The 23507-nt window shown below is 35.8% G+C and overlaps 2 protein-coding genes and 1 pseudogene across 3 annotated transcripts in view; 1 reads left to right on the top strand and 2 right to left on the bottom strand.

Annotated features, from left to right (window-relative positions):
• LOC128162447 (uncharacterized) overlaps positions 1-5499 on the bottom strand; it is a 56891-nt gene extending 51392 nt beyond the window's left edge. For both annotated transcript variants that reach the window (XM_052825660.1, XM_052825659.1), the window contains exon 1: positions 5404-5499. In XM_052825660.1, coding sequence (XP_052681620.1) covers positions 5404-5487 — 84 coding nt within the window. In that variant the 5' untranslated portion in view covers positions 5488-5499. The remainder of the gene's footprint in view (positions 1-5403) is intronic.
• Positions 5500-7077: 1578 nt separating this feature from the next.
• LOC128163476 (uncharacterized) lies at positions 7078-11994 on the top strand. The gene is made up of 2 exons (XM_052827090.1): positions 7078-7202; positions 9022-11994. The coding sequence occupies exon 2, from the start codon at positions 9038-9040 to the stop codon at positions 11603-11605; it is 2568 nt and encodes an 855-aa protein (XP_052683050.1). The 5' UTR covers positions 7078-7202; positions 9022-9037; the 3' UTR covers positions 11606-11994.
• Positions 11995-19770: 7776 nt separating this feature from the next.
• Positions 19771-21752, bottom strand: LOC128163360 (uncharacterized; annotated as a pseudogene).
• Between the last annotated feature and the right edge of the window lie 1755 nt (positions 21753-23507).

Below are 23507 nucleotides of genomic sequence, written 5' to 3' on the forward strand. Positions count from 1 at the left end.
TTTATTGATAAATCTATCAGACTGTTTGTGAAAATTTCATCCAGGCTAATCCTCTGATTTAGAGAAATTTTGTTTCCGATGTTTCAGAGCCCGATTTTTAAAATCCTATTATAATATGTATAGTGCATATTCTTTAGAGTCCAATGTCTCATAAACTAGAGATGACCATATCACCATATTTTTAAAGGTTTACCACTTGAAGATGACTCTGAAAATTTTAGCCCTCAGGGTAGGGGCCCTTAATGTTTCAGGGCCCGATGTTTAAAACCCCATTATAATGATCGAATAGTGTTCTATGAGTGGTGACCCGAATCTCAAATTCTAGAGATGACCAATTAACCACATTTTCACAGTGATAGTGGTATACCACTAGTAGATGACACCGAAAATTTAAGCCCCCATGCAGGGTAGGAGCCTTTGTTGTTTTAGAGCCAGATGTTTGAAATCCAATTATAAAAAAATATGTATTTTTAGGGCCCCATATCTCAAAAACTATAGATGACCACATGAATATATTTTTACGGTCATTTAAAGGTAAAACCATCATTTAAAAAACACAACCACTCATATATTTCTTTATCAAAATGATTGAAAATTACTTTAATTCTGCTGCTTTTTTTTTTTAAATTTACAAACAAAATTTTTTAAAAAGGTACGCGGGTAAAATTCATTATTCTTCAAAACATTTAATCAATTCATAAGATGACTAATGATATAATAGATAATTAGATAAATAAATCAATGAACGTTTATTCATAAAAGGAGAAACCGAAAATCAAAAATAAATAACCAACCTAAGCGCATATACGACTTTTTTACTTATTAGTTGATTAGAAAAACAAACTTATATTTCAAAAAAAAGTCAGCTCATCACAATATATGTGTTGGTTGTTTTTTGAGGGTTTTTTTTGTTTTGTATTTTTAATTACCATTGTTTAATTGTTCGAAGAAATAATATGGTACACAAGTAAATCTTTATTGCAAAAATATGAAACAAATAGTATAAATTTAGGTAATGGAATCGTACATTTTGATTTATATGGCATCGTTTTCAAAATTGTATATTTATAAATAACGTTGCAAACTTAAAAGTGGAAAAATTAGCAAATAGTGAGTGACAATATAAACATAAAGTTAGTTCAGGATCCATTTCACATTTTCCAAAGTAACCAGCAAAGATGCCGACATTGTTCTGGTTGTGAAGACATTTCATTGTTTTTTTAAATGTTTAAATCATAATATCTCGCGTTTCGTAGAAATTTGCTTAAAAATATGAATATGCGTAACTTTAAAACGAAATGGTAAACATTTACTTCACATATGCTTTTAATACATAATTAAAATACCCCTTACCCATGATTTAGAACCCCATCAATCAAAGTAAAACTAAATCATTTCAGTTTCTCATCATATCATTGCATCCTGTCTCCCGTTTGATATTTAGCAGAAGAAATATATATTTGTTTTTAAGATCGTCAATTCTAACGGTATTAATTTAAAATTGATAACTTTTTGGACGAAGGGAGTAATACATTTCCACTTTTTATTCTCTTCCTCTACAAAATTAAGTCAAGATTGGTCAGTTAGTTCCCTGGGAGAAGCTTATACATTGATGGTAATACATTGGAAAATTAAATTTCCAAACCAGCGTATTTTCACTCAAATGTGTTCTCGCGTGTTCATAACGTCGAAGTCAAAACTGTGGATAAGCATCGATTAGATGAAAAAGATTCGAGGTATTCCGAAATCCGTGTAAAAGGTGTTCCAAAAAGGGGTCAGAACAGGTGAAATAAACGATGATGACACATGCATGTTATGAAGGCGCATGCCTTAGTTCATATTTGGGGTAGAAAAACAATGTATTTTATTCTATGTATTAATAAATGCCATAATTATCCTTTTTTGTGAGAAATTAATATCATATTAGTTATTGCAAATTATTGTCACGAGTGGTCCGCAATAAACATGGCCGGAAAGTAAAAATGGGGGAAAATCCACTATATAGTAGGTTTTCCGTGGGGGTAATATGGCTATAAAAAGGGGGAAAGCCCACTATATAGTCAGCTTTCCGTGGGGGGAAAACTGCTATATAGCCATTTTTCCGGGGGGAAGAACTGCTATATAGCCATTTTTCCGGGGGGAAAGATGGCTAGGGGGAAAAGGCACTATATAACACCGGCGCTAGCTATAACATCAGAAAAATTGCGAGAGTGGTGTGATATAAATCTTTTGTTTTGCCTCGGACTAGAATGTCGCAACGTCATTGGATGAAACGCGTCACGTGGCTGCCGTACACATTTCTTTAAAAGGCAAGCGTCAAAATTTATAAGGCAACATGGCGGACGTAACGTTATATGAACTGATTTTCTACACAAACGTTTGTTTACATATCAAACTTTAGGTCCTCGACAAAACAAAACACTTATTAGGTTTTTTACTGACTGTTTAAAGAAATTTGTGGGGTTGGTAAAGTCCATAGAAGGCTCGGCTCCGCCTCGCCTTCTATGGACTTTACCAACCCCACAAATTTCTTTAAACAGTCAGTAACAAACCTAATAAGTAATAGTATAGTATACTTATAGAAAATTTACCCTTTTCCGCCCTGTGTGATATAAACAGGAAATTCGCCTAGGGGTGTGATATAAATCCTAGGGGTGTTATAAATAGAGGATATCTATATTGTGTGATTTTATATTTGCTTTATCCAACGAGTTGAAATGGTGTATATATTCGCGAGGCTTGCCGAGCGAATATAACCATTTCAACGAGTTGGATAAAGCAAATATAAAATCACACAATTATAGATGTTCTATTTATCTCATACAATTTGATTTATATAAGGAAGCTTTTGAGACAGTCCCTTGTGTGACCCAAATTGTTTTTTTTTTCATAGATGAAAAACGATGATGCAACGTTGTGTTATGCGGCTATTGTGACCTTGTGCAATACAATTTAGTACGTCATTCCTGAGATAAATCTACACTGTTTTAATGTAAAGTTTCACTGAAATAAACCTTAAAATAATTTTTTAGCTCTAGATAATTTTTCTTAGAGCTTATTCACTTGTCTAAATGATTAAATGGAAATTCCGATTAGAAGACTTGAATAATCAAGTTTGTTGGCATACACAAAGTTGCGAATGCTCGTTAGTTTGAATTGACTCGAACGAGGAACAGATGTTGATGCATGATGTTTAATAAAACAAACATTAGGCTAGCCTTATGATTCAAAATTTAAAATAGTGAATAAGGATGCTTACTGGTGGTGGAATAAAAGTCTCATGAAACATTAATTCGGTAAGTTCTGTATATAAACACAACCAGAGCGCTCTGTTTTCATCGCGTCGTCAGGATGAACTCCTTGATAGTTAACGTAATTTGTAGTTTTATAAACTTCACAAAGCAAATTGAAAGTTGGAAGTGGGCTAGATGTTATCAAAAATCTTGACAAACAAGAAAAAAAGGGTCTTGTGGTTACGGTTATGAATAACTTTGCAAAAAAGGTGTGGGGGGGGGGGGGCTAAACCCCCCCCCCCCCACTCACAATAGCCCCCCGGTTCCGACGCCTGTGCTACGCAGTTATGTGTTTTCCTTCATATTTGTAATTTAAATCTTTGACAAAATCAATTTTATATTAATTTTTGTAGTATATATATAGTTATGTTGAAAGTACTAGCAAATCTTCGAAAATAGGTCACAGAAGCGTTGAAGCGAGGGGCTGTCTCAAAAGTAGTTCCGACCGGAAGTATTTGATATAGCATCACCCGTGTGATATAGCAAAGGTTTATCACACGGGTAATATACACCACACGTATGAGATAAAAGATTTATATCACACCCCTCTCCGGCAATCTTCGGATGTTATATCACACCCCTTTTCCGTTTATCATCGGCTATTATGACGTAGAGTTCGGTATGCGTCGTTCAACTCCAATCTCTAAGAATGACGTCATGTTCAATACCGATGCCCCGAAGATGACGTCATTTTGTTTGACTTGACGTCAGATTTGTATGCAGTCACGATCAGCTGATACACGAACAAAGTTACAGAATGGCAGATGAAAGCTCTACATTAGAGGAAATTGACACGGAAGAATTTGTGGAGAGCACGAAAAACAAAAATACCAAGCGTAAAACATGTTCCGATCTCAAGACGAGTTACTCGCAAAATTTTTCATCTCGTTAAAAAAGATAATGGAGACGAGTATGAGCCACAAATAAAAAGGTTTTGCCATAATTTTTATTCTTTATTAAATACTTTGTTTTGAAATCTAAATAACTACAACAAAAATCCTAAGATATATACTACAGTATACTAAGAGTAAAAAATGGGGAAAAATTTCACCATGGTTATTAAAAAGAATTATCAATATGAATGTGTTGATAAAATATAATTTCATTTTCACCCTCCAAATGTTATGTATTATGATCTGTAAGATACCATTTGCTTTAGCCGGAAGAAAGATAAATATTAAATCAGTAAAAAATCACATTTTCTTTTCAAATATGTGTGCAAATCGAATGTGCATTTATACAGTAACCTATCTTTTACTTTTTTATTGTAAATATTTTACTAAAAACAAAAGTTGTTGAACGAATATATAGTCTAAAGAGTGATCCGTGATATTTGACCTTGCGAGATTGAGAACTAAGAGGATAAACAATTAAAATGTTTAAAAAGGGCATCTTATTGGATGACCAGCACGAACATAGTTTTATATATATGACCCATTTCAAAGCTTAGTATAACGTCATACAATGCAATGATTGCATGATACTGGATATCCCGTATACTATAATAATGAGATACTACATGTATATTTATTTTGTATTATACAATGACTAGGTTCAAGTGATCATCTCTACAAATCATTCACCAAATTAAAAAAAAAAATAAAATGAAATAAAATATAACAAGAAACAGATTAATATCATTCTTGTAGTGAAACCTTTTTACTGTGTCAAATGAAATATATAGTTTAATTATCTTTAATGGTACAAAAATATAGAATACAGATTACTATTATTATATAAAATTCCAAAAAAAAAAAAAAAAACTGAATTAGGTTAAAGCATCCTTGTTTACAAACTATGTACTTTTAAATCCATAAGAAGAACACAACGATGTCAATTAAGTATATTACGTCTGGCACAAATAAGAAAGTAAATGTCCATGGTGGGGTGGGGTCCGAAGATATTTTGTTGTAGCTTTACTGTGTACATTTAGGAAATAGGAATTTACTATGGTGCGAGGAAGGGTCTAAACCTCAACGCACCATCTAAATCCGCGCATCCATTTCACAAAACAAATCAAAAGAGAAAAAAAACCCACACAAAAGCAAAACAAATAATACGTGATATGACACAGGTCAAAGTGAATAGGTGTTTTAAGTTGAATACATACAGTGTTACTTGGTTGCCTTTCTTCTGACGTGTGGGTGATCTCGTTTTCCTTTCCTGATCGGGACTCCATTTTTATACATATCATCAGAGTCTGGCCTTATTTGAAACTTAATTTGAAACGAAAGTACACACTTAAGCTGGAAATTTCCCGTTTTTAATGGCCTACTTATGCAGCAAAGTATTTGACTTTACATGTAACAGATTGATTATGTATTTTGTAAAAAAAAAACAAAAAACAAAAAACAAAGAAACACAAAAAAAAATGAAAAAAAAAAAAATTCTGATTTCGGGAATTACTACGATTAAAACTCCTATTTACAATAGCAATATATGCAGTACTTGGTATTGTTGAAGTTTTTTATACTTCATGATACATGTAGGTACAAATCTCAATAGAAAAGACCCCGTAAATTGCGTTTCGTATTTTGTTCCTATTTCAATCGATCAAATTTACGAATCAAACATCGCATTTTAACACCCCCTTTTATACTTGGCATGTATTTTTTTTAAATAAATAGACCATGCTCTTCATTTTTCCTCGCTGTTTTATCAATCATACTTATTGTTTATAACATAATAGCTGACAAAATTTGGAAAACCCCGCTAGAAAACACATCTAGCTCTGTTATTGTGTTGAAAAAAGATGATGTATGCCTTTTTATTTATATTGAATTCCTACATATTTATCTGTTTTTATAACCATTTGGTCTTCAATCTATTTATGGAGCACGGTGATTATCGCACTAGTACTATTTCAAATACAAATATTTTAAAATTATAGAAATTTAACAATTTGTATCCACATTGTGTGACAGGTGTTTTTTCCATTGTTTTCTCCCAAGTAATCCGTCAACCAGTGAGGCAAGCCGCTTTAAAGAAAGCGGAAAAATCTAAATAGACTTAAGTGATGAATTACTCAGAAGATGGCGTCATGTATTATAAAATCAAATAACTTCTTCCTGTGTTTTTTTTTTCTTTCAAACCTTTAAGATTCGCCGAAATCCTATTTCATAAATGCTGTAAGTATGATTCTCTTGTATGTTTATTATGTCAAAACAGAATTTTAAAAAAAAATCGTGAATATAGCTGTTCATTGTAAATTGCAGAAATAAACTATGTACAATTCTTGTTTATCAAATGAAAATAATACAGATCTTATAATTAATCAATAACAATAAAAATAACAATCATGAACAATGCAGACGGTTGATATTCAATAAAAAAAAACATCGGTATTAATTTGTCAAAACAATGTCAATTTGGTATTTTTTTTTAAATTTTAGTATTTGATTCAATATCTATCTTTTTTTTTTAATGAACGAATCTGTTATGAATTTTAGAGAGAGAGAGAGAGAGAGAGAGAGAGAGAGAGAGAGAGAGAGAGGGGGGGGGGTTTCGTTGGTAAATTTTCGTGGTGGTTTCACATTTACTAATTGTGTTACTAAATCGAATGCATTTAGTCAATAAGCATGCAAATATTTTCGTAAAAATCGAGATAAAACGATGTAAAGAATTCAGTGTTTGTTGCATGCATAAAAATCCAGTAATGACCTAAATAATCAGGATATTTCCAGTAGGTGCATTGGATTAAATCGACCCTAAATGATAGATTCAACAACTTAATTACAATGTCTGAAACAAACTCACTGGCCCCGTTTAAACAGATCAATTTTAACGCGCTCCTAGGCCAGTTGATGGTGATGTATATAATTGTAGTTTTTGATAGAAGAAAAACGCAGATCAATGGTTGTTTAATGTTCAAACCCTGTGTTCGGGATATTTAAACCATTTGATTTAAAGGTAGGTTTGTTTACAAGATTTAAAAAATAGTCTTATTCTTCTGGATGTATGAATAATTCTTGGTCCTATATACTTTTAAAAATGTGTTTTGTTTCTAGGCTGGTGCCTGGATTTTTAGATATCAAATATAATCTAACTTTAAAAATCGGAGACAGATCTGTTCTGGACCTCCCTACTTCCATTGAAAAAATGAAATTTAAAAAAGAACTATTTACTATAAGGTCTAATTTCTGCAACTGTGATTTATCAATTATATATATATATATATATATATATATATATATATATATATATATATATATATATATATATATATATATATATATATATATATATATAATCATAAAGATATTTTGATACATGTAACACATGTACATAAAACTGAATATGCTTTTTTCAAAAATCTAAAAGTTTTACAACATCGATCATTCCTCTTTGAATTTTTGGGCATAAAAACATTTATCCCGCACATAGTTCTTTACAAGGAAACAAAATTGTCCCTTGAGCCTTATTCCACCTCATTCCCTGGATTTTTTTTCTGTATTTTTGCATGTGCGTTTACATATTTTTTTAAATAAATGACATGTGTTTGACAATTACTTTTGATAAAAGGAAACGTTTCTAGATTAATTAACTCATAAACTTCTACCAAGTACATGTGGTGCTCGTGAATACTACCAATATCGTCAAAGTCGTCACTACCAGAATTTGTGGGAAATAATACACTTGTCATTGTTAAAACACGCCACTTTTGTCATCATAACTAGAGTAATAAGTCGATAAAATCTAATGATATGAACCTGATGATAGATTTGATATGATATTTTCACTTTTTACTTATATCTATTTAAACTTCAAAATTCTACGATCTATACTACCATATCAAAATAATAGACTCGAATTTTTGGTCTTTAATACCGAGAAATCGGAAGAGTACTGTCTTTTGTTTTATATATTTTAAACATCATTGGAACTTGAAGATTACCAATTTATTTTTATTTTGTCTCAATCTAGCTTTGCTAATTAATAATTAACGGAAATTTCTTTAAAAAATACGGAAATTATCTGAATTTTTTGGATTTTACATTCAAGCTAATTCACGAGAGGATCTTTAATTTATATTTCCGCAATATCACATTTACATGAATAAACTCAGAAATGATAATACAAATACGTGTAAATTTTCATTGAAAATTTTTCATATATTTTGTTCATCAAATGAAATACGGGAGAAAAGTCTAACACGGTGCATTTAATATGAAAAATCCCGGGACTTCTGAATGTCAGCATGATATGTAATTTCGAAGCGAGTAAAAAAGCGTTGGTGAAAAAGTGTTTAATTCTTCATTTATATGAATTAAAGTTTTAGATAAAAGGTATTTAGAGCCTCAAAATGGTTTGTTATGAATAATTAAACTGCTCAATGCAGCTTCATTAATTTTCTCCAAAATCGTTTCGGAGCGATTTTGCAATTTTTTGCTACATTTCGATTATATGAGAAGCATTTTAACTGTGGTGAAGGCCTGTTCCGAGACACAGTTAGATTATTCTAGTGAAATTAATAGCATTATTATAGGTTGAAAGCCTGGGTACGTAAATGTGAACAATTCGGTGTGCATGTCGATGTATCTATTTCGTAAATTTCCGGTAAAATATGCTTTGACAACCCGTGCACGCACAGGTTGTCAAAGCAGACAACCTGTGCTTTGACAACCACTGTATCAAAGTAAACATTTTTGATTAGTAGTGATTTGACCTACAGAGGTCCTGATAAATCTAAATATTTTAACATCATTATCCAATTTAAATTTATTTTTAGAAAAATCAGTCTAAAGATGAGACTTTTGGTGGCAGTTACTAGCATCCTGTGTTTATCCTTCGTTAGAGCCGACACGCCCGATGAAGAGGTACCAATCGAAAAACCGCCAATTATCAACCAAGAGATTCCGCCCTCACAAATAGTTAGCAGAAACGAAGGTAACATTGTCATCATAGATGACCCACCACCACCACCACCACCACCGCCACCTCCTAGACTGTTTCCAGCCGTAGACTCGAACTCGATACTGGATACAATTTCATCAGAGCAACTAGGTGTTGATGCTGAGAATTTCGATAAGTTCCTTAATGATGTGATTGAAAGAGTCAAAGTAGAAAAAATGGAAGAAGATGCAAAGAGAACCACAAATTCTTTACCAGATATGACAGAAATTGGTACAACCAATAACAATATTGAAAATGGTTTTCAATCAGATTCTCTAGATAGTATTTTAAATGAGACACAGCTCCAATTTGATCAGTTTAGCCAAGCACAGTTCGAAAACTCTGTTAATCAAAACAAACCTGATCCTATTCTTGAAAACCTTGGACCTAGAAGTGAACAGTCTATTTCGAACACACCTAGTGTTCCTAGTGATTTGAATACAGGACCTATTAATGGACCAATCACTGCATTTCCAGACTTGTCTACTAATGATAATTTTGAGAGTGATGATGCAAAACGATTAGTGCAATTGATAGAGGAAAGAAGGGAACTTCTTCGACAGCTTAGAGAACAAGATCAAATTGTAAGTAATGCTAGAAGCGCCCCTTTTCGCACAACACAGCGTCTTTCCGATGATTTCGACGACTTTGGAATTTTGAGAGAGAGTATCCGGCCAGGAATGACGCCTTTAGTTGGTAACAGTATAGGCGTTCCTGTTAACATTGTAACTGACTCGGAAAGCCAAAGAAATAATCGCCAAACTGATCTTCTAGCAGATGCTGGTCTTGTTAATGCCCCAGCTACCATTCGACAAAGATTTCGAGATGCCGATGCCGGAAATCCGAATGTTCCGTCAGGAGTTTTAGGTTTTGGTACAGGAAAAGTACTTTCCCCAGATTCATTTGATAATAATTTCGGACTCAGTTCAGATGATGATGATGATTTCATTCAACGTCGGAATGCTCTTTTAGCCCAAAGGCAACTTTTACAAGAGCAGCTCGCCAGAGTAAGTGGGCAAATCTTACCTACTTTAAATACAGCTTTACCGCTTAGTGTAACTTCAAATCTGAATTCAGTCCTTTCACCTGGCAGTATACGCAAAGAAGATTTAGACGATAGTTTTCAAACAACTGGAGTAAATCTGAATAGAGGCGGCGATGATTTTGAGCCGCCTGGAAGCAGATCTCAGCAGACATCTTTACGAAATATACCCGGGGTATTTCCCCCCGACTTTGGCCTTGCTAATGTACTAGCTAGTCGCAACAGAAATTCTTTTTCACCTTCACCTATTCCAACATTAAGACGACCCCAACAGCAAGATATTCTCTCAGGCTTTAGCGATAATTCAGTTTTTAGATCTCCAAATAGCAGGGTTCCATCGAGGGATTTCCTTCTACACCAGTTTCAGAGAGGTTCAAATGTACTTGCACTGTCTAGTGACCTTGATGACGGAAGTGCAATACGAGGAACAAACCTACCTAGATTCCCTTCCCCACTTAGTAGTATAAGACAAGGTTCTGGTATTGATCTCCTGCAACAAAGAAGAAACAATTTTGGAATCCCGGGAGTTTCGGCACCTTGGAGACCTTCCGACGATGACGAGCCTATGGTACAAACTAGAGGATCCCAGTTCAGAGGTTTTGCTAGTTCATTAAATAATTTGAGACCGAGTCGAGAAATTCCAGGTTTCCAAAATATTCCTCAACGAGTTCCAGGAGTTTTATCTTCATTGGACAACGATAGATCGAACGTCCTAAATAGAAACAGAAACAATCCATTTTCCATACCCGGAATTCTGCCTTCTTTCGGTGTTTCGGCTTCAGATGACGACTCTTCTCCAGTTGATGGTCGAGGCAATATGCCGGGGTTCTCGGGATTTTCGTCATCCTTAAACAATATGAGACGGCCTGGTGTCCTAAGCCCAGGTTCACTTCAAGGCTTACCCTTAACAGATGACGACTCTTCTTCCGGTGATGTTCGAAGCAATATTCGTGGTACTTCAGGATTCTCGACATCTCTAAACAATATAAGACCAGCTGGTTTTGTAAACCCAGCTGCATCTCTACGCTCACCTTGGACAGGACCTCTCAGGGCATTGGACCGACCCCCAATTCCTCTCCCACCTTCTAACATTCTAGATGATGATGATAGTAGTACAATACAAAACTTACAAACAGACGGTGGGCGCATTTCTCAACGAGCTGGGGATTTTCCTGAGTTTAACAGACAAGTTGAGCAACTCCTACAAGGTGCATCAGGAATTGCCTCATTTTCACGGGGAAGTTTTAACGACGATGATAACTTTCAAAGTCCATTTTCTAGAGGACGGTTTTTTCCAAACTTTCGAAACGTTAATACATTTCAATCTTTTAGACAGCCTCGCGGATCATTCCTTTTGAGACAAAGAGGCATATTCTAAACTTCCTATTTGATTTTCATCCTGGTGAAAAAGTTTTTGTTGGGTTTGCTTGGCATTTGGTAAATAAACTTTTTTTGTGTAAATGTGCATATTACATAACTATGAACAATTATGTATTGTATAGTTTTATTTGCAATTTGTCCAAACGCTTCCATGGTTTTTTTCAAGGAAGAGAAATAGCTAACTACTGTCACTAAGTCAAACATATTTTGCTATGGTAAGGAAAAATGTACTGACATGTTTCTTCTTTTCACAAGAATGAAAACCATTTTCAACATTCCTATTATCTAAATTAAAAAAAAAAAACAAACAAACAAAAAATGTTAATTAATGTCATGAATTCCAACTTTACAAAAGAAAGGTAGTTTGTTTTTGGGTTTTTTTTTTTTTTTTTTTTTTTAAAGCATCTATATTCTCGAGCAAAAAACAAAGGCATTGAAGAATGACGAATAAATAGGCTTTTTGTGTTTATACCTTCCTCTCTGAAAACGTTTTGTATACATTAATAAATTACTGGATCATTAAATGTGTTCTTTCCTTGAAATGATATATGATGTTTTTTTCTATCCTCGTGTGCTTTAGAATAGCTTTGGAAGAGCATGCACATGTATACATGCATATGCTAATTAAAAATACAGTTTTTGATATATTCATTATTGTATATCAAAGATTGGGAAACGACACATCTTTGCAGGGATGTGCATTACGTGCAGAAACATATCCAATCAATCAAAGTAGCATTTACAATTACGGAAAATGAACAGGTACTTCGATTTAGACGACACGTGCATGACTCTTATTAGCATGCATACGTTTTGAACTACAAAGTGTGCATTTTGGTTACATGTATAAGTACGTGCACCGGAAGCAATGCGTTCTTAGAAATAATTATCGTTTTGCATTTATTCTGAAAATATTTCACGAAGAGAACAACGTAAGACATATGATTGTGTTGATTAGTTTTTGTACGATTGGTTGATAATACCCGTGGAATTAACAAGTACAATGTTGATGCTTTTCAAACTGCTTCCAGTCAGAACTACATATATTGTGGAATCATTAGAGTTTGTCGTGGCTCAACGTTCGTGAATAGCGTGGGTACCTATTATCCTCGAATTAACATCCTCTACAAATAAATAAAATAAGGCTATAAATCATTTTCCCCCTGTAAGCAATCCACGAAAATTGACCCTCATGAATTTTAATATTTCCTCAATATTTAACCCCACCACCACCCCCTTTTAAGCTTCTTGGCCTGAAGAACCTATTGTTTTGTAAATATGTGTAATATACATGTACATTACTTTTTTATTCGCAAGGAAAGATCGTAAATACTTTTAGATAAACACATTATTAAAAAACAAATATACAGAGTCTGCCTAATTAATAAAAAGCAAATAATGACGATCGCATGCCCTATCGTATAGTGGCCAACATTTTTAAAAAGCTAATTAAAATTAGCAAGTAAGTTTTCCTTCCACCAGCAGTAAACGCCCTAATTCTAGACTAACAAATATTTGACCGTTATTGTTTTAAATTAATTTCTTTGTAAAATATAAACAATGAACAATGAAATGTTTTCTTTGGTTATTCATTCGGGATATGAAGGTAGCGACATTGCAGAAAAAATACATTAACCGCGTTAGCGGGTTATGTAATTTGCTTTTTTGCAATGATCGCTACCTTCATAACCCGAATAAATTATCAAAGACAACATTATTTTAACATCTTTCTTTTAACTAATTACTAAATTGGCTAAATTAGTCACAAAAATACTGTTTAGGAACATAAATAAGTCAGCTCTAAAAGAAACAGCCAAATAGTCTCCTGAGAGAATTTAAGTCTGACATCATCATGATCATTTCGTGCAGTCCATGATTTTTCTTGGGTCGGTGAAGGTTTCGACCAATCGATAAACAGGGCGTGTCGATTTAAGTCCTGTCACTTTCTTCTCAGTTTCAGCCGCTGTAGATTTCGAACAATCGATAAAGCCTGTCCCACACAGAACACGGTTGGGCACACGGTTCCAATACGGTATACTCGGTTATACACGGGTTGACTAGTACGAGTATTGAGCTCCAACCGTGCCTGGGGATGAGTTGGTACGATTAAGACTCGAACGTAGCACGAATATGTACGAACAAAGCACGGATATACTCGGTCAAGCAAGGTTTGTCATCGTTTGAACACGATTTGCAAACGATTTTCATACGATTGTTGTACGGTTCCAAGTACGGTTTAGTACGGTCTGTTACGGCCTAGTACAATTAAACACGACTTTTACTCGATTAACTGGACATTTACAGGGTTTACATACGGTCCCACCGACTTTTGTTCGAGTTATGCTCGAATTATCACACAGTTGTGTATGTTTTGATATAAATTGACTCGTTTTGGTGGCTTGGCTTCATATATTTTCGAATTTTCAACAGAGAAGTTATAAAAATGGCAGATGACAGAATAAGGGAATTAGAAATCATGATAAGACTGATAGACATTGAGATTATTTTGGCCAGGTCTGCATCTTTGGGTATCTCGTCAGGTAGTGTCAGTGGGTCCTCCAGCTCATCAGGGTCGACAGGGTCAACAGGTTGAAGTGGTCGGAGGGCCTTGGTGGCCCTTTTTGTATTCTCTCTTGGAGAATCTTCCATGGTGGGGATTCTTTTGGGGACCTTCTTCTTCTTTGAAGGCATTACGTAGCAAGTACTCTGTTGTTTTAAGGTGTCAGCAGGTAGTTTGTTTTCTGTTGTGTTCGAGTGCTGTATGATCATACACGAGCTTTGTACAGACGTAGAGGCCGTGTCTGGTCGTACTTGACCATGTATAATTCGTACTTGAACCGTATTGGTCGTATGGCAATCGTATGAAACCGTATTGGTCGTATAAAACCGTGTGTACACTCGTGTGAATCGTACGGTGATCGTGTGACATTCGAGTGTTAATCCGGGTGTTGATTGTAGGACTTGGGAACGGTTTCACACGATTCCATGCGATTTATATACGATATTGACACGGTTGAGCTCACTCGTGGAATGGAGATTTATGTGCGGTTGTATATACGGTCTTGTACGGTCTCACACGGTCTTGTACGATCGCTAATATGATCATACACGGACATGGCACCCGTGCCAGTTTTTTAAAAGTTTAAAAAATCATACACGGCTTTCACGGATACACTCGAATGGCCCGAGTGTAAGTCGGATAAGGCCACGGTTGGTTCGGTTGTATGTACGGTTTACACGGGTGGCCAACCGTATAAGCCGTGTGTTCTGTGTGAGACAGGCTTAAATGGGACGTGTAGATTTTAGTCTGGCTGTTTCTTTTGAGCTATGAATTAACTATAAGTTTTGTAAGAAATAGAGGAAATAATACTTGGTAGATGTAAATATAGTTATATATATGTCACGACAGCCGTCGTGTGTCTAACCAGTCAAGCAATGAAAACAACAATAAGTATTTACAATCTTTATCTATATATAAAATCAATAAATTTACAAATATACACATTCACACACACACACAAAATATTAACAAAAAAAATGTTTCTAATATCTGATTCGTCAATGTCCTATGGTGGTATATTGGACAGCAGTGTCCCTCCAGTGTTCCTCCAATGTGTCCTCCTTCAGTACCACGTCCTAAGATGACGGCTTCCGTCCACCGGCTTCCAGCGTAGTAAGTGAATACTCGAAGGAGGTTACACGGGTGGTAAGATGTTCAATACCGGAACACCGGTGACTATGGCGAATCATCACTGGGACATTGCTGGAGCCTTGCTGGAACCTTTTAATAATATATAAATAACAATATTTTCATTTAAACGTTTCACTTTCACAATATACTTATTTACCTAATTACCGCAACTGCACGCCATACAATCACACCGAACAATACTCGCTCTACAAAACCGTTAAGTGTATCAGACCCCTTAACGTATCAAACACAGTCACAGTTAAGCGTATAAGACCTCTTAACATGCAATAAAGTTAAGTGTATAAGACCCCTTAACATTACAAAACAGTCAATGAATGACCAATAACGCCGTATAAGACTACGAAATATAAATTCACAAATAAACTAGCAAACCACGCTTGTCACACAAACGCACCATAGCTCTACGGTAAATAAACAAGTACTTTGTAAAACGTTAACACGAAAAATACTATCGAACACGTATAAGAACAGTTACCAAAAGTCTTCAATATTACAAACAAGACTAAAGTATAAGGAAAAACGAACTTACCCCTAATGGAGATGGTTACCGTAAAAAATACGCTTAGCTATACATCGTGCTACTACTGCAGTGCGTGCTAATGGACCCCGGCTCACTGACCAAAACATGGGTATTTATAGCATCATAGTAAACAAATAGAACAGTCCGAGTATAGTCCAATATTGACCAATACCTGAATTGATAAAATTGAGGCACCAAAAAGGATATGAACATAGAACAAAAATCAGAGGTACCCTATAGGAAAATAGTAAGAATGAATAAATCTATTGATTGTGACAATATCTCCCTATCCAAGAAAGTTTTATAAACTTTTGATAAAAAACTCAATCAATAAAAAAAATGTCAATAAAATATACACAAAATGTACTGTAACATATTTACAGTCTACTTAGACAGTCTGCACCGACGTTCTCAGAACCTTTAATTGCGACGATCCGGAATCTGTACGGTTGCAATAACAATGCCCACCTCATTAAACGAGCATTAGATACCTTGGCGTGGCTTAGATAAACTAGAGGTTGGTGGTCGGTCTCCAGTAGGAACTCTTTTCCATATAAATACCTTTGGAACTTCTGGACCGCCCAGACTATAGCATAACATTCCTTCTCGATCGTAGAGTAGGACAACTGGTGCGACTAGTGTGACTAGCGTAGAAAACCGGTTTCTTCACTCCATCTTCCTCTTGCAACAACACTGCACCAACACCTGCATCTGACGCATCTGTCTGCAATATAAATGATTTACTAATATCGGGTAATTTTAACACAGGTGTTACCATGAGTGCGTACTTCAGCGATGTAAATGCATTTTCCTGCTGCTGTCCCCAGACACACTTGTTAGGCTGTCCTTTCCGTGTCAAATCTGTCAGCGGGGCTGCAATAGCTGAAAAGTTAGGTATAAATCTTCTATAGAAACCAACTAGTCCCAAAAATGACCTAACCTGTTTCTTAGTGGTAGGTGGTGAAAACTCCTGAGTAGCTGCGATTTTCTCTGATACTGGAAGAAGTTTCTCCTCTCCTGCTATATGTCCCAAACACTCTAAACTTTGAAATCCAATAAAGCACTTACTTGGCTTCGCAGTTAAGTTTGCAGCGCGCAGTTTTTCTAAAAACTCCTCCACAATCTGCATATGTTCCTGAAATGACTTGGTATATATTATAACATCATCTATAAAGTTGTCAATGAACTGCATACCTTCTAATAGTTTTCTCATCAAACGGCTGAAACTGGCTGACGCGTTGACCAGACCAAACGGCATAACCTTGAACTGAAACAGTCCAAGTGGTGTCTGGAAAGCTGTTATGCACTTTGACGTTTCTTCAAGAGGTAATTGCCAATAACCTTTACAGAGATCAAATTTTGACACGTACTTACTGCCTGCCAACTGCACGAATATATCGTCCGCACACGGAATCGTCTCTGCATCAAACACTGTTATTCTGTTGATTGCTCTAAAATCTATGCAGAATCTATTGGAGCCGTCCTTCTTCTTGACTATAACAATCGGCGATGTATAAGGACTTGTCGATGGTTCGATGATACCTGTTTCTAGCATTCTCCTGACCTCTTCGCATACAGTTTCACGAGAAGTAAAGGGTAATGGATATGGCTTTGTGCGTACAGGCTTTTCACTGGTCAATCTGATTTCATGTTTTGCTTAAGTAGTCAGTCCTGGAGCATCTGTAAGAACATCAGAATATTTACAAAGCAAAGTTTTAATGTCATGAGTTTCTCTCTCACCAAGTTCATCACTGATGTTGACATTCTCTGGACCTTTTGGATTCAAATGTGACGGAGAGTCTTTTAAATCACTGTCATCTGTTGAGCTGTTGTTCTCTACATCGATAACCGCTACTCCTACAATGTCTCTGCTAATATTGTCATCATCCTGTCTATCAACATATCGCTTCAGCATGTTAGCATGGAATGTCTTAAGCTTTCCGTCTACATCAATCTTGTAATCTACACTCCCTACCTTCTGGACTATTATGTAAGGTCCTCTCCACTGCATCAGTAACTTGTTGCTAGCGGTAGGAAGCAACACAAGAACTTTCTCGCCTTCTTTCATGTCTCGCTGTCTCGCCCGTTTTTGTAGTAGGTGCGATATCTCTGTGACGATCTCTCCAGATTCTCTTTAGCTAACTCACAGGTTGACTGAAGACGATCTTTTAAATCTACAACATATTGATAAGTTGTTTTAATATCAGGATCTGTTACCTCTTTTTTCCATAGCTCACGAAGAATCCGCATTGGACCTCTGACGGTGTGACCATAAACTAATTCAAAAGGTGAAAATCCGAGACTTTCTTGGGTGGTGTCACGATAGGCAAACAACGCTGCAGACAAATATCTGTCCCAGTCCTTAGGGCGCTCAGCACAGAGTCGTCTCAGCATCTGCTTCAGCGTGCCGTTAAAACGCTCGACCAAACCGTTGCACATGGGGTGGTACGGTGTTGTCGTCAGTTGTCGAAATGAAAGTAGACGACTTGTCTCAGCCATCAGCTCCGAAGTAAACTGGCTGCCCATATCAGTTAACATCTCGACAGGTATTCCAAGTCTACAAAAGATTTCAACAAGAGCCTCTGCAACTCTTTCAGCTTCTATACCTTTCAGCGCCACTGCCTCTGGGTATCGTGAAGCAAAGTCTACCAGGGTTAAGATGTACCGGTTCCCTCGGTCCGTTGCTGGTTGAATAGGGCCGACCAGATCTACAGCAACACGTTTAAAAGGTTCATCAATTAATGGCATCTTACCCAAAGGTACTTTAGTAGTCCTACCTTTTGGAGTTGTCTTCTGACAAATGTCGCATGACTGACAAAATCGCCTCACATCTTACTGCACTCCCGGCCAGTAGAATTCTGCTAATACTCTGTCAATCGTTCTGCTAATGCCTAGGTGTCCTGACATCGGAGCTTCGTGTGCGAGGGCTAAGACTTTCGTCCTGAATTTCTTAGGAACAATTAACTGTGTGAGCTTTTTGCCATTTTCAACATTAGACGATTGAAAAGTTCGATAAATCATACCTTTCTTTCTTATAAAATGAACTTTGTCGTCCGCATCTGTATCCTTTCCCACTAAACCACGGATCTTTTCCAGAGTAGCATCTTCTTCTTGTTCTCGTAATATGTCGGCTGGACTCACGCTAGAATCAATAATATCTGGAACACAAATTGGTGTAGTCTTTTTACCTACATGGCGAGCTTGTTGTCTAGTTAACACTGCATTGGCGGTACTTGGACTCCACCTCATATCTGGATCTTTTGGATCTCTTGCGTATGGGATATTTCCTATGATTACATCGTACAAAGGGTTCTTTAAACACCATGCTTCAACTTCTCCTATAAAGTAAGGTGTATCAATACTCACACACGCAAGTGGTACTTTTATCTTGGATCCATCTGCAAGAACACACTCTCGACACTTGCCAGTCAACTGCGAATCACAAATCAAGTCTTTACGAACCACTACACCGTTACAACCCGTGTCTCTTAACACACTAACTGAATGTTCATTTAGTCTACCATCACAAGAAGGCATGTTCTCTGAAGCAGCTGTCACATTGCAAGAAGATGTACTAACTAAATCATCAGTCTTTGGACTCGAGACAGAGGTTGTTGTAGTTACGGAAGTAAATGCTGAACATTTACCTGGTGTTTGGTAGGGATGTCCGCTCCGCGAATCTTCTCTAGGTCGTGAACGTTGCTGTGGACACTGGAATGAAGCATGTCCTATCTTGGAACATTTGTAACAGCGTACCTGTTTTTCTGTTGTTGCTGCATCTTTCGTACTTTTCTGTTCCTTCTGGTCTCTCTGTATATTTGGTGATCCGTTCCTTAGTTCAGTAGTATACTCTTTCCTGCCAGAATGTACTAACGACAAAATATTAACATGACGGGCCTCTTTATATTGATCAGCTAGCCTACACATTTCATCAATGTCTTTGGGTATACGTTCTTTCAAAAACAACAATAAATCTCTGTTGCACATTGAAAGGAATTGATCCCGAAGCACAAGATCATACAATCCGTCGAAGGTATTAGGCACTCTACCAAGTTCTATCAATCTATTTAAATAACTTCCAAGACGAACAGAAAATTGAGAGAAAGTCTCACCTGATTCAGGTCGACACATACGAAATCGTTGGCGAAATCCGTCCTCTGTTCTCTCAAATCGTTTCAACAGCGATGTTTTCAGAGCATCATAGTTGAGAGCTTGTTCCTGAGGCAGCAAAGCATAGACATCGAGTGGTCGACCACGTAACAGTGCGCTGAGATTGACTGCCCATGTATCTGGTTTCCACTTCTGTGCCTCTGCATACCGCTCGAACCGCCGAAGGTAAGAATCTATGTCATCTTTAACTTCGTCAAAAAATGGCATCTTAGGAATTTTAGCAGATGAAGAACTTGCAATATCAACCTTTGTCTCTTTCGCTCTAAATGAAATATAGTAGCACGGTACTTACTCTCAAGCTCCGCTTTACCTTGTTCTTCCTGCATCTTAATTCTATCCATCTCTAGAGTCTGCTTCTTCAGCTCGTACTCCATCGCTTCCTTTTTTCGTTCTCTCTCTGCGGCTCGTAACTCCCGATAGTGGGCTTGTTGATCTCGTATGAACTTCTGGAGATCTGATCCCTTGAGTTCCATTTTCTGTCCGTGTTCCGTTAATTCTTGTAACGTTGGTTGGTCCATCTTAATATACTCAAAAATATATCAACTACACAATCAAATGCTAATAAATATTTCAAACAAAAATATACTTATCCTCTAAACACTCAAAGGAAAAATATAACCATACACAAGGCAACAGTAACCGTTCTCCACCGGGGTTCCATACAATTTCTAGCTACCTTAAATGAAGAAAAAAAAATCATATAAGACACTTCAAAAACTAATTGACAAAAACAAAATGACCATTATTTGCTGACTGATTAGACATAATTATCCCACTTCTGACACCAATTTGTCACGACAGCCGTCGTGTGTCTAACCAGTCAAGCAATGAAAACAACAATAAGTATTTACAATCTTTATCTATATATAAAATCAATAAATTTACAAATATACACATTCACACACACACACAAAATATTAACAAAAAAAAATGTTTCTAATATCTGATTCGTCAATGTCCTATGGTGGTATATTGGACAGCAGTGTCCCTCCAGTGTTCCTCCAATGTGTCCTCCTTCGGTACCACGTCCTAAGATGACGGCTTCCGTCCACCGGCTTCCAGCGTAGTAAGTGAATACTCGAAGGAGGTTACACGGGTGGTAAGATGTTCAATACCGGAACACTGGTGACTATGGCCGAATCATCACTGGGACATTGCTGGAGCCTTACTGGAACCTTTTAATAATATAAAAATAACAATATTTTCAATTAAACGTTTCACTTTCACAATATACTTATTTACCTAATTACCGCAACTGCACGCCATACAATCACACCGAACAATACTCGCTCTACAAAACCGTTAAGTGTATCAGACCCCTTAACGTATCAAACACAGTCACAGTTAAGCGTATAAGACCTCTTAACATGCAATAAAGTTAAGTGTATAAGACCCCTTAACATTACAAAACAGTCAATGTATGACCAATAACGCCGTATACGACTACGAAATATAAATTCACAAATAAACTAGCAAACCACGCTTGTCACACAAACGCACCATAACTCTACGGTAAATAAACAAGTACTATGTAAAACGTTAACACGAAAATACTATCGAACACGTATAAGAACAGTTACCAAAAGTCTTCAATATTACAAACAAGACTAAAGTATAAGGAAAAACGAACTTACCCCTAATGGAGATGGTTACCGTAAAAAATACGCTTAGCTATACATCGTGCTACTACTGCAGTGCGTGCTAATGGACCCCGGCTCACTGACCAAAACATGGGTATCTATAGCATCATAGTAAACAAATAGAACAGTCCGAGTATAGTCCAATATTGACCAATACCTGAATTGATAAAATTGAGGCACCAAAAAGGATATGAACATAGAACAAAAATCAGAGGTACCCTATAGGAAAATAGTAAGAATGAATAAATCTATTGATTGTGACAATATAAACATACTGTACATGAAGTTATAGTAAACATACAATGATGTTCCTGTATATTCATTGGGCCTTTGCCAATTATTGTACATTTGTTATTGTGTGTGTGCCAATAAGATTTGTATTTGTATAAACAAAAAACTATATCCTTTAATGTCTACTTCTCCACACATTGAATTTAGAATAGTTGTATTTAATCACATTATATTTTTATACAAATTTACGAGCTATTTTATTTATTGATATTTCATCAACATGCTTTTTTTTAAATCATGCTCAATTTGTAAAAATTATTTCACCGAGGACGAGCCCGAATAACTATATTGGATTTTTTTTATGATGAACAAATTATCTTAAACAATGTCCTCTACACTACTTTTGTAATATTCAATTACCTTGTATGCCATGTTTATCATTAGAGGTTGATACAGTACCATCTATAGGGTTAAGTGCAAAACTTGAACAAATACAAGTCCAACGTATAATTGCAGATAACTAACAAAAAAATATATATACAACTCATTGTTAGATAAACAATACTCTTTTTCACATAATTATAATATTTTTAGATAAGGTATGTATTTACCAATAAAATAGTAAAAATTAAAATTGTCAACGACAAATCGACTCAAAGATATTTTTTTTTGTACTTGGTGCGGGGAGTGGGGGGGGGGGGGGGGGGAGTGGTGTCAATAGTCATTTGTGTCGCTTGATTAAAATATTTAAATCAGATTTTAAAGTAAGAAATATTTACCGAAGTTAAAATGTAATCTACAAACAGAGTTCAAGTTCAATTCAATCATTGTGTAATGATATACGGCCCCTCACCTACGTGAATAAAGCAAGGGGGAAGTATAGAACGCCATACATGTGGCTAAATGTACCTAGGGTAGCTTACTACACTAATTTTTTAACTTCATACACACTTCGTCACAAGATAACGATTTATATGTTTTGTGAATTTGAAATCAAACAAAGTGGTAAACGTAACTGCAGATCCCGAGTTTAAATCTGCCCGATGCTTTTGTTCATATTCATTGAGACAAATGTCAAAAAGTCATTTTTTTGCCCTTAGTTTCGACTTATATACATGTACTTATTACGCATCTAAATATCTTTTATAATCAAATTGATTTCCACGGTTGGAGAAACATTTTGTCGATAAAGTAAGTCAAACATTATCATGATGGATTTCATATGCTCATACTTAACCACTGTATATAAAGAAGTAAGCGTTGCATATGATTACCATTATCGGTGGTAATGATGTCACATAAACCACTGCAAACACTAATGATATTATCGCTGCACATAAAAGTTATAACAGATCATAGCATAAAAAATGACTTTAAGTCAGTTATTTCCTTCCGTAGAGCAAAGTCTTGATAAAAAGTCATTATGGCGTTTCCTTGTCAGTACAAGTCACTTAACTCTCGATTTTTCTGCCAGCCGTTCCTTGGTGTTTAATTGCTATTAAATACATAATAATTTCGTTTGTTTTTGTCATGATGAAGCTCTTATTTTATTCATTAAAAAAAATTAAAAAAAATTTCTTTTGTGTGCCATGCGGGTATGAAAAAGCAATTGCTGAAACAAAATACG

Source organism: Crassostrea angulata, chromosome 9 (assembly GCF_025612915.1).
Source record: "Crassostrea angulata isolate pt1a10 chromosome 9, ASM2561291v2, whole genome shotgun sequence".
In the NCBI taxonomy this organism is placed as follows: domain Eukaryota; kingdom Metazoa; phylum Mollusca; class Bivalvia; order Ostreida; family Ostreidae; genus Magallana; species Magallana angulata.